Source organism: Topomyia yanbarensis, chromosome 3 (genome assembly GCF_030247195.1).
Source record: "Topomyia yanbarensis strain Yona2022 chromosome 3, ASM3024719v1, whole genome shotgun sequence".
Taxonomy (NCBI): Eukaryota; Metazoa; Arthropoda; class Insecta; order Diptera; family Culicidae; genus Topomyia; species Topomyia yanbarensis.
In genome coordinates this window covers 142,850,170-142,862,454 of record NC_080672.1, presented here as the reverse complement: position 1 = coordinate 142,862,454, position 12,285 = coordinate 142,850,170, and the positions used below count along the sequence as shown (strand labels likewise).

The 12,285-nt window shown below is 37.0% G+C and overlaps 1 protein-coding gene across 1 annotated transcript; it reads left to right on the top strand.

Moving 5' to 3' along the window:
• Positions 1–436: 436 nt before the first annotated feature.
• On the top strand, positions 437–10,947 carry LOC131689012 (dehydrogenase/reductase SDR family member 7-like). The gene is made up of 5 exons (XM_058973737.1): positions 437–626; positions 694–1,199; positions 10,337–10,450; positions 10,518–10,684; positions 10,752–10,947. The coding sequence occupies exons 1-5, from the start codon at positions 503–505 to the stop codon at positions 10,819–10,821; spliced, it is 981 nt and encodes a 326-aa protein (XP_058829720.1). The 5' UTR covers positions 437–502; the 3' UTR covers positions 10,822–10,947.
• Positions 10,948–12,285: the final 1,338 nt, after the last annotated feature.

Here is a 12,285-nt window from a genome sequence, read left to right as displayed (position 1 = left end):
CTGTATTTATTATTCACAGCCGCCATCTTGCGATGAAATTACTTGAACACTTTTTCAAGCTTTACAGTCCTATTTTACAGGATCTTGATTCATCTCTTTATTGCGCCAATAAGGAAGGAAGATATCTCCAAAGCTGAGTACTTCAACACTGAAATCTTGGTATGTTATCTGGGTGCATCAAAAGGCCGGTCCGCGTGCATTTGGAATTTAATACCACGAAACCCAAAACTAATAGCCGCACAAGCCAAAACAAACACGAGTACTAGTGAACAGATAAGAGATGTGTCCTATCGCTATATTTCTAGCTACTTTCGGTTTTCATGTGAGGAATAAAAAAATACAAAATGCTATGTATGGTTGCCTGTGAGCGTGCATAAATCTGTGTATTGCTCTGAGACTTATTCAGCATCAGATAGGTATTCAGAATCTTTGTAATATTTTCCACAGTACGAAATCGAGCGCGCCTTGGTGCAGTCTATTCGTTCAAACTATAATTATCGTAATGTGGCTGTTCTCGTTGATAGGATTTTGTGTCGTCCTATATTACATAGTTCAATTATGCGTATTCTATTACTTAGACTCAGATTTTGAACTGTATTTATTATCAAAGCTGGGAAAGCCTATCAGTAAGTGTTTTTATAAGGGCGAGATCATTGTTCATAGTGAGTTCTAACGCTAGCATCACCATTCAAGGCTCTCTCCGAGGTAAGGTTGTTTGGATAACCGGTGCATCGAGCGGAATAGGCAGGGATCTTGCCATTACCTTAGCGAAGCATGGCGTCCGATTGTGTCTATCATCCCGTAAACTCTCCGAACTGATGAAAGTTAAGCAAGAATGCTTGGATGCCTCACGGGGATATCTTAACGACCACGATGTTTTTGTACTACAGATGGATATGCTGGAAATCGATAGCCATAACACATATTTCGACAAAGTGATCGACCATTTTAAAACACTAGATATTCTGGTGAATAACGCGGGTCGCTCCCAACGGGCGGAATGGAACACCATTCAGCTGAAGGTCGATCGAGAATTGTTCGAGTTGGACGTGTTTGCCGTGGTCAATCTATCACGCATAGCTTTGAACTACTTTATCGAGAACTCCGTGAAAGGCCACATTGCTGTTACAAGTAGCGTTACAGGACTTGTTGCTTTCCCCAACTCCGCCACCTACACCGCAGCGAAACATGCTCTGCACGTAAGTATCTTCCCATATTGTAGCTAAGCGGGAAACCAGTTTGTAACGACGTTGATCGGCAGTGAAACAAATAGAAACGACGATTCTTTTCTTGTTATTCAAATTTGTCAACTGTAAACAAATCAAGCCAGTATTTAACTCTGTAGCAAATCAGCCTTTGCAGATATGATTTATTCGCAACGGTAATAATTATGATGGTTGCTATCGTGGTTATTGACAATAGCTAATTTTATATTCAATGTTAAAACGTCGCACCATAAGCCAAGTATATTTCCTACATATCCAAAAAAATATAAGTGCTATAATCGATCCTCGCATCAGTGTTAAACCATCAATACTAAAGTTACGAAACTTTTGGTGACATTACATTTGATACTTTTTACAATTCCTTTATTATTAAATCTACTGCCATATCGTATTCAATTTGGTTATTCAATGCATCTAGCGAATTTAATAATTTAATCTTCACAATACATATGCATAAATCACAAATTTAAGACTCGCAGAAGTTAATAAGAAAAAGGGGATGGGTAGCGATATAACAGGAGAATTCCCTAGTAACATCAACACAAATCAACGAGAGTAGAATGACAATATGTGAGTTAAGGGGTGATATATGTTGTTATCAGAATTTCGGAAGAGTTTTTTGAAAATTAGTGATTTACATTGTACTTTTCGAAATTACACAATATTTGTACAAATCCGTCAAAAAATGTTCACGAATCTTCTATTAGATTTCTAAGTGTATAAATTACAATAATAGAGAAAAATTGATTTATAGAAATCAATTATTATCTGTGCCTGGTCAGTACTATCGGATCCGTGTACGCTGGCTTTAGCCCCGCCTTTTGACGACGTTAAACTATGCAGCGACTATGACATGGCATGTTTGAATTTCTCACCATTCGTTTACCCGGCGTCGTTAGGAGCAGTAGCATTAGAACAAGAGCAGCATAGTCCACCGGACGGATGTTGCCCCAGCCACGTATACGCATTGATACCAGCCAGAAATCGTCCGTATGCGAGACATTCAGTAGCGCATCGGTGTAATGGAGTTCATTGGTTTTGTACTTTGGGGCAGAAGTGTCAATTGAACATACACAGTTAACTGCACTGCTGTACGAAAGAGCAAAACCAGTGCGCGAAACTTCCAGGAACACATCAGTCAAACAATCTAACCGAGAACTGAGCTACTAATCAGTTGGCTTCCCTTTTAACTATAGTGGCCCTACCCTATCTGTTCGCTTTTATTAGTTTTGAAGACACCATGCGAGTGAGTCATGCCGAAAGACATTCAGCCCCTTTGGCTTCGAACGTAAACTGAACTAAGTACAAAATCGGGGGTCATATGCTAGAGCGAGATCATTTGTGTGTTACACTCGTGCTGACTACACCACAAATACGCTCGATATGTCTGAACGCGGTAAAGAAGCAAAGGTGAAGCAAAAGCCAAAATCCCGCTCAGTTTGTGCCAGTTTCCAATTTCCTGTCGGCGAATCCATCGTTTGCTGAGAAAGGGTCACTGCGCCGAGCGTGTCGGTACCGGAGTACCTGTCTACCTGAAAATAGTGATATAATATATCTTGTCGCCGAGGTATTGGAGCTGGCAGGAAACGCTGTGATAACAAAATGACTAAAAGAAGGCCCGCAGCATTTCTGGCCGAATCAGCAAAAACGTACAGTTGACATGTGAAATAGTATCTCATTCCTTCTGCGTACTATTTTTCTGTTTATGGAACCATACTTCCCCGCTGGCCAAATTTTTATTTTGAATTGAAATACAACTTTCTTTGAAACAACACGCACACTCAAACACCTAGAAACTTTTGGGGAAAACGAGCATATCTCCATTTTTAATTATATTGAAAGCCAGTGCCCTTGCCGCACAGCATCAAGATGGAAAATAATCCAAGCTGGAAGAAGAAAAAAGGAAGGGAAAATTTCAGTTGACTCTTAGTAGAATATAGATGGTTGATCCTGAACAGGACCCGTTGGTTTGTGGTTTATTGTGGAATTCGTTAATTAGGAACCCTAATCGTGGAGCTGGCGAGCCAGTTGGATGTCTTTTGACATGCCACTCGCTTGGCGTGGAGAGCGCACAAACTGGTATCCTCGAACAAACCAACCAGGTAAGCCTCCCTGGCGTTTTGGAGGTCCATTACGGCTGAGCTCTGGAAGCGTTGATAGGTTTTGCGCAATCTCACGGACCAGACACTGAAGGGCAGCTTTCGGATTAGTAGCTCCATTGACTTCTGATAATGGCAAATTTCTCACAGGGTGACAGTTCCTATGTGGTAGCGATTGGTCTGCTTAACGCTACCAGTGACTGGATCAATTTAGCTGACGGCATTTGTTACTAATTGCTTGCGGGGAGCTTTCCCTCAGGTGGAGTTGCGGACGGTTTGCTTGGAACGGGCTATGGCGCGAAAAGCTCTCCACTACTGCTTCTGACGTTGGTTGGTGGTACAACGATGGTCAAGCGAATGATAATAAAAAGCGATCAGCGTAAATACGCACTTCTACCGCTCTCTCGCTCGTTTTCGTGCCATGTGCCTTTCCATTCCTTTCTGCTACTAGCATAACCAAAACGAATATACGTCATTCCCCCACCATCCATCCTGTGGACAGTGTTGCCAGGTATCTGCTATGCCGCCATGATTTCAAAGCCAAGATCTTAAACGTCATGTTAAGGTCGATCCACAATAAACAGAGTCGATACCATTCGGCACAACTAGGGCCGTCTTAAGACGACTCGGCCTCCTGAGCACTACAGAGCTAAGGAGCTTCTGTAATTGAACAAGTATAATCGATTATTTCCATGCCACCCTGAGATTTTGTTTCCAAATTTGAGCCAATTTTTTCAACTATGTTGAAATTATTGAAAGAAGAATGTGAAAGTAAACATATATGGAGGAAAAAACATGAATTCATTTTTCCATCACCAGAGGACTATTCATAAAGTAACCCAATGTAACGAATTCTCACAAATTTCGTTATTCCCCCTTTCTAGTTCTAAATATAATAAATATCATTTTTTTCAGGAATATACACAATACAAACTCCTATAACGTTCATTTGACGTATTCCATTAAATAATTAAATATCGAGACTTCCAATAGTTACTTTGTTTCGTTTAATGTTGTTCTCGACTTTTGAATGATTCAGATATGGAGTCGCCTCTCTGGTGCCGGTGACGGGCACTCTTTGCGGAAAGAGACCGACACTGGCATATTCATCATTTGGAAGTCAAATATTCACTACATTAAATGATACGTAAAGTTTCATTGAAAATCCTTTCATAACGCAACATCGAAATTACTCGATTCTATTAATATGAGCAGTTCAATTCATTTTAATGCCTGTTACGTAAAACAGTTAGATTAGAAAACACACCGAGTGCAAATCGCCATACTTAGATTGGGAACACATGTTCATAAAAAATTAAAATTATGACCAATCGAAAAAAAATTGTATACCCAATATATTTGATATTTCGGAGTGTAGTACAAATATAACATAATTGCTTCTGTACCTTTCTAAGACGACATAGTGGAAGATCCGTCCAAGAAAGGATCGAGACTTCGTGAGACCTCAAGAAGCGCAGAAGTTACTTTTGGAGTCTATCACGAAGATTTGTCCGTTGACGGTCCCAGATATGAAGATGAACTTAATATTTGCCACATCCGTGGATCGCTTGCCACACAAGGATTTTGTAACGAATTTCTTCCCCTTTCCTATGCAAGTTTCGGTGGCAAAACTTTACACTAGCTGCCTTGTACTAGTTTTACCATCGTGTTCTGGTTGCGGCTCCTGTTTGGTGCCTTTCGAATTTTGTAGACGTGTTGTATATTGCTCAAAACAAATTGATATTCAAACCAAAATTGAATTGCCGTTTGAATTGGTTCAATTCCATCCTGTTTATGCAGTGGTTGTCTGATTCTCTTTAAACTTCTTGATCACATCGGATAAGTTGCAATGTGCGATTCCGAACTCGTATCCTACCAATCCCTTGTTACTCACACGTTTGAAAGTTAAAAACAATTGAGTGCGACTATTTTTTGGAATATAACCTTTTGGAATGGTTGTATGTTTATCCTAAGTAAAAAGGCTCCTAAAATTACGGGGCCCCTGGCCCTGGCCCAGTGTGCCCATGCGTAAAGACGGTACTGGCAAAACTTTATAATATGGATTTCGTTTAATTTGTTGATGCATCATGATGTGAAGTTTTTATTATTCATGTCGAAAACAACACTTTTCTTCAATTAGCGGTCCAATATGTTCGCTTAACAAACATCTTCGAGCAAAAGATCTAAACTGTCAGTGGGGCCCGCTGATATGTTGAATCATGTCAGTTCAATACAACTGAGATAGGAGTGCTTTATACGTGGTTGTCAAACTTGTATTTTCAGCGTGTCATCAATAACATTCTAACAATATTTTCAAAGAATGTTGCAGATTTGGTAAGAAGTAAAATAGTTAATGAAGGAAAAGATTTTCACCTTTTAATTTTTGATTTATCATAACGAATTGTTTGAAAATTTTGCATTCAAACGTGATTCCGTTGAATATCATTAGATTTGAATTAACGCCCCGAACTTGCCGAAGTATAGTCACGACACTCCAATTACATCACAGACATCACCCACCCATCTTTTTGCAAATGAGAACGATTTTTGCAGGAAGTCCACATTTTTAATCTGAAAAAGCATAGCACTGATAATTAGGGTTCGTCGCGGTTGCGGTAATTACCGCAACCGCGCGGTATTTACCGCACCCGCACCGCAAAAACTGCGGTGCGGTGAGACACTTTTTCCCGCGGATGCGGTGCGGGAAATGAGCATTTACCGCACGGTATTACCGCAACCGCGCTTCAAAAAATAATTGATAAAGTATGCAGTCTGCATTAAAAAGTGAATTAAAACTATGACTTTTACCATTTGAGAAGGACGCAACTAGATTTATTTTCTGAACGAATGCTTAGCAATCTCATTATAAGGAACATCTCTCTCTCTCTCTCTCTCTCTCTCTCTCTCTCTCTCTCTCTCTCTCTCTCTCTCTCTCTCTCTCTCTCTCAGAACGTTCGATTTTTATTTATTACTCTACAATAGAAAAACATGATAAACATTTAATTGCTCTAATTTCCATAGACTTGACAATGATTTGAAAAGAAATCCGAATATAATCTGTATTCGACCTATCGCTACTTGATTTTTTTACATTTTGGTCATTCAAATATGATAAAACATACTGTTACTAAGAAATAAAATCTATAAGCTGTGTCCAATATAATTTGGCACCATTATTTTTACGACATATTTTGAAAACTATTTGTTTTATACTTCAGAGAAAAAATTTACAAACGAACCTTTTCAAATACATAAAACGCAAAATCCAATCATTGAAAAACAATTGAATTTTTCTGTCAAATCCAATTACAAAATGCATCATTTCTCCTGATTCCTCTTGGTAATCGTGGAATTATGAATCCTTTTCAATGGCATTTTCTCGACAGTGAATTTTGATTAATTTGGAGAACTTAGAAATGAACTAATGATACTACGACTTAAAAACAATCCAAAGAATGTAATTATCATCATCAAACCAAACGAATTTGGAGGAATTTTTTTCGCGTGCGTCCATCGTTCGTCCAACTGGGAATATTTTCTACCAAATTAACGAATAATTTTTTTCAGTTAGGAGTATTTTGTAACTTTTTGAAAGTAAAGCTTTCGAAGTTAGTGTAGGGCATTGCGATTTTTGTTGTGTTTCTCAAAGTCTGCCTCAAGGTCTGCTGACAAATGTCAAAGTTATCCCAGATGCCAAATTTTGCATGGTTTGGACAGTTTTTGCCTTAATTGAAAATTTATCTCGAAACTTTAACGTGGGGGTTAGGTATTTTTACATAGAATCTGTATGCAAAGTTTAAAAGAAATCGGTTAAGTAATTTTTGAATGGAAGGTAACACCGCAAATCATATTTTTCCAGATACGTTCTACAAAAAGCTTCGTCATCGAGTCGTTTGTCGATATTTTTGCATGGAAAAATTACAGCATGTTATTGAAATGATACACTATAATGTACAAAAGTTTTGATCAGTTCGCTTCACGCAAAGTTTCAAAAAAATCGAGAAAAAGTGTTTTTTTTTCACGCCAAAATCCTTACCACTCTTAATAAAACTTGCAAAGTTGAATATTTTCATAAATGTTACATTCTGAGGAGTCCGTCAAAGGTAATTTTCGTGTAAATAAGAATAACATTTTACTATATATGGCTACACAAAACAAATGATTAATTTTTCAACACAATTTTTATAATGTATTATTTTTACCGCATTACCGCGCGGTGCGGTGCGGTAAATACAATGCGGTTGCGGTAAGCGGTGCGGTTTTATTATGTTTTGGCGGTTGCGGTGCGGACTATCCATTTACCGCCCACATCCGCACCGCGACGAACCCTACTGATAATACACACTCAAAATAGATTTCCCAGTTCGGTAATTCTTTGGCGAAAGTTTCGGTAAAGATCAAAAGATTTTTCGGTAAACTTGATTTATTTGACAGAAAAAACGTCAAATTTTACCGAACAGTTTGTTATATACAAACGGTTTTACCATAATCTGTTATTGAAAATACAATTCATTCGGTAATATCGTATTATTCCCGTATCCGGTATAAAAATACCGAACGAAAGGTAAAATTATCTCTTCATTACTGAATTTCGGTACATTATGTTATGAAAATTAACTTTCAAATCTCGGCCTGCTTTACATTACATTACATTTGTAACTTTATGAAGTTTTTGGCGGAAAGTTTTTTGTTTATTCATTTGTGGTCGTGCCCGTAAATAAAAGATTATCTTTTAAAGAAATTTCCGGTAAGCATTTCTTTAGCTCAAACGCAATGCATTGGAACGCCAGCTATAGCGACCGTTGAAATCCATCCATTATACATCGTCGCTGTTGTGCTATCTTATGACAAGCGCCATTTAGCACTTTTCGAGAAAAACGATTTTTAAAGTTTGAGAATGAATATCTTAAAATTTATAAATGCTAGAAACTTTTCGGAGAAGACATTCGATACATCTATCTTTTCTGAAGTAATCTCTCGATTTGTGTGAAGATCGGTTGACTACACTTACAGTTTTTGCTTAAAATGTAAATCAAAGTCGCTCGCATACGTGTCATAAGTGTGTATTCATGATAAAACATGTATGACGTGTCACAAATGTGCACTGAAGATTTCATATAAAAATGAATTATAACTGATTCGTAAAATTGTGCGTTATAGATCGCTACGTCCAATATTATACTTTTCCATGCGATAGCAGCAATATCAGGTTGCAAAATGATAGTATTGGAACACAAAGTTTTCCCAATTTTCCTCCTTTATTCAGGAAAAACAATAAACGAAAGTTGGTTTCATTGACAATTTAGAGACAATGTCTATCAAACAATGTTATTGTTGACAGGTGACTAGACGAAACAAATATTAACAAATGTCTATCAAACAATGTTATTGTTGACAGGTGACTAGATGAAACAAATATTCTTCTTGCATAATCCATCACTACATTTCGGAATACTTTCCAAAACAAGTGGAAATTTCAAAAGGAAATTTGTTCAATAATCTTGAATATATAAGCCAACCATTCCCAGAAAAAAACTATGGTAGGAAAAGTTTTGCTCCTGATACAAGAACCTAGCTAATGCTTATGGTTGATCTGCATAGGAATTACCTATGTCATCAGAGACATCTGTTGGCTTGCTATAAGCTTTTCGGCTTATAGCAAGCCAACAAACTAAGAACGTTGTCTCTTTTTTCTTTGTCATAAAATAGCACAACTCGATCACTCGAAAAATTGGCGCTTGTCATAATCGTGTTTCTCTATATCTCAGTAACCCAGCAGCATTTCAAAATTCTGAAAACGCGACTTTATGGAGATTTTAAAATTTAGTAACATGGCATATCTAACTCAGTTCACCCCAAAATGGCGTTTGTCATAAGATAGCACAACAGCGACGACATCCGCCACCGCTGCCATTTCGATGCATTGCGGCACATAGATCTTCATTAATCGCAGTTAAAAATCTTCCAGGTTCTTTCTACTATCGAATGACTGGTTTCCATTTTTTCGATTGAAGTGTCATTCAAGCTACAATAAAAGTATAAAAGTTATGCATTGCTTTTTATAATTAAATCCGAACTATTTTTTAATAGTTGAGTTGAATTCAAAACAATGAATGTACCGAAAACGTCCGGTAACATTTGTAATAAAATTACCGAACTTTTCGGTAGTTTTTGACAGACATGAAAAAATCTTAATTACCGAACGCTCTGTAACTAGTTCAATTACCGAACTGATTACCGAACGTTCAGCTGTTAAAAGTTCGATAAAAAATTACCGAATACTGCGAATATTTCTAAGTGTGTAGAATTTAGACAATAAATGGAATCGGTCAAGGACAAGGGCAAATAAGTCTTGAACAAGTAAAAAAATAAAATTGATCGAAAGCTCTTTCGGCAATCCTAGTCACCGCAAGGAAGTTTTTCAAAAAACACAATTTAGAGAAAAAGAAGTTTAAAGTTTGAAGGATAAGCCATGTCCCCATAAGGGAACAAAAACGCTCTACCGTTGCTTCTATTACTTTGATTCTATAAAGATCTGTGATAAAATTCCTATGAACATATGCTTTAAGCTAAAAAATAAATTTTTCGATTTTTGACGGATCTCAAGATATATAATACCTTAAAAATAGTCATTTTGTAATGTTAAGAAAAACATATTTAAATTCTTGCTATAAACACGAAGAAATATTAAATATTTTTACATTTAAATATTGACTAGGATACCAGTAACCGTGGTCATTTATTATTTATTTATTTAGAATTGACAGGTAATTAGAATATGGTATCACATTAGACTGCACAGAAATAAAACGATTTTTTAATTTTAATTAATAATTTTTAATTTTAATTTTTAATAGGTTAAAAGTATGTATTCTGCTGAAAAAACTAAGCAAGTAACATTTCATCGTTCTAATAAAGCTCACTATTCTCGGCGATTCTCCAAACACATTTACTACCTGGAGCTATTACAAAACATTATAATTACATTTTTTAAATTAATTCATTTTCAAGGGCTACTTCGAAACACTACAAAACGAAGTATTTGGAATCGACGTAACTATTTTCTGTCCGGGACCAACCGCCACCAATTTCCTGCAGGAATGTTTCACAAATACACCAGGAGAGGTAAGCAAGTCAGCATGATAATGTTTTTTGTTTACTGATTTAGTTTTTTTTTACTTTGTTAAACCAGAAATTTAACAAACCAGTCGGTGCGGATGACAAACGGTTGACCAGTGAGCGCTGTGCCAAGTTATATTCGATTGCATTGGCTAACAAAACCCTCTTCAGCTGGGCCGGAACACGACCGATGAATTTCATATTCTATATCGGATGTTACTACCCGAATGTCAGCCGACTGTAATTGAGGCTCGAATAAGGTTTCGGTAACCCCTAATTATTGAAATATCTATTTATTTTGCTTCAGATTGATCAAGACTCTCGGGATTGAAAACATTGACAGATTACGAAACGGTCGTCCACTTGGAGAAAGTTAATGATGTTTTTAAAAACGGACAATTCATCTTTCATTGATGCATGAACAAACACTTATGTACTTGAATAATGGTTTATATATAACGTATATAAACAGTTAAATAAAGCATGTATGTATTTTCCATATATAAATTACTTTGGAGGATTCGAATTTCAAACATTTGTTGAATAATATGATCAAGTATCTCAAGGTGATTTCAGGAAAGTATTTAAGAAGAGTGTTAACCCTAGAACTCTACACTTACGGTCAATTTCTTCACTGGATGAAAACAAAACTTGTATTTCTACATGTTCTAGTTATTTTCCGTCCGACTTCTTTATCTGGACTAGATATCGACCCATGGACCGGGCCCCAAGAGCTTTGCTTCCCTTCCAAAGAAAGGCGTGACCACAGATTTTTTCACCTCAGAAAAATCTCTACTACCTCGGCTGTGATTGAACCCAAACCAATTGGGGTGAGTGGTGGGTAAGCCTTCAACCCCCGGCGCCGTCCAACAAAACCTAAATAATAACCAGCAGAGGAATCACTAAAACTGCTTGAACTGCTTTGAGGATTATTCCAGGCTAGGTGTTTGGCGATTATAAATAAATTAATATTATATTATAAAGAATTTCGACCGGTTTCTTATAAGTTTTTATTAGTCCCCTTTCATGAAATTAGTTTGCTTGCCAGTGCATTGAAAAGGCAAATACGCTGCAGCAATTAAAATGATACCAAGGTTGGTTTCAGCTTTAATTTCCATACTCTCGATCACCTTGGTGCCAAAAGAGAGTATACGCGATTATTGATTCTGCGATTAACCGCTATTGCGATTCCTCCGATGAATCCAACAATTTTACAAAATCGACGAATAACAAAATTAGAGTTACTCTTCAATTTAATATTTGGGATTAAATTTTCGGGTACAACGGCAATATGAACTTTATATACCCTCAAGAAGTTGAAAACTCGTCTTCGTACATTTTTAGTGAACGAGCATTTCAATTTACTAAATTTTAATGATTATTTAAAATCAATATTAAACTTTAAATTGATTACAATTTTGTTGGCAAATTCCCACCACGTTTGAAAAGCTTTAGACATGGAGGTAGAATTTAGCATTGCAGTCATCAATTGAAACATTGATTGCTGCAAAAAATCAATTTTTCTTCTGTAATTCTACCTCCATTTCGAGCAAAGGAAGGGGTTGTGTGGAGATTAAACTAGAGGCGTGGTAGTTAGTTATATTTTAGTCGCGTTACCTGCCACTAAGAATAGTAATTCTTCTCTTCGACCAACCTGAATTTCACGTCCGGAAGTCACGCCGAATGCTCAGTTCGAAGCGCACTGAAGTCGGAGATCATCCCTGTTACGCACTTTACGCTTAAGGTTGGACAGAGAATGCGCAAAATTCGCAAACGAAACAAGCAGTTTTTTTTCCACACCGTATGTCAGATCTTCATAAAAATCAATCAGCATATGTAGA

What these genes read in the sequence shown, in the direction of transcription:
- LOC131689012 (XM_058973737.1), top strand. Translation starts at nt 503, where the DNA reads ATGTGGCTGTTCTCGTTGATAGGATTTTGTGTCGTCCTATATTACATA. An exon ending in AAAGCTGGGAAAGCCTATCA is followed by an intron (nt 627 to 693) that starts GTAAGTGTTTTT and finishes TCACCATTCAAG; the next exon opens with GCTCTCTCCGAGGTAAGGTT. An exon ending in TCACAAATACACCAGGAGAG is followed by an intron (nt 10,451 to 10,517) that starts GTAAGCAAGTCA and finishes TTGTTAAACCAG; the next exon opens with AAATTTAACAAACCAGTCGG.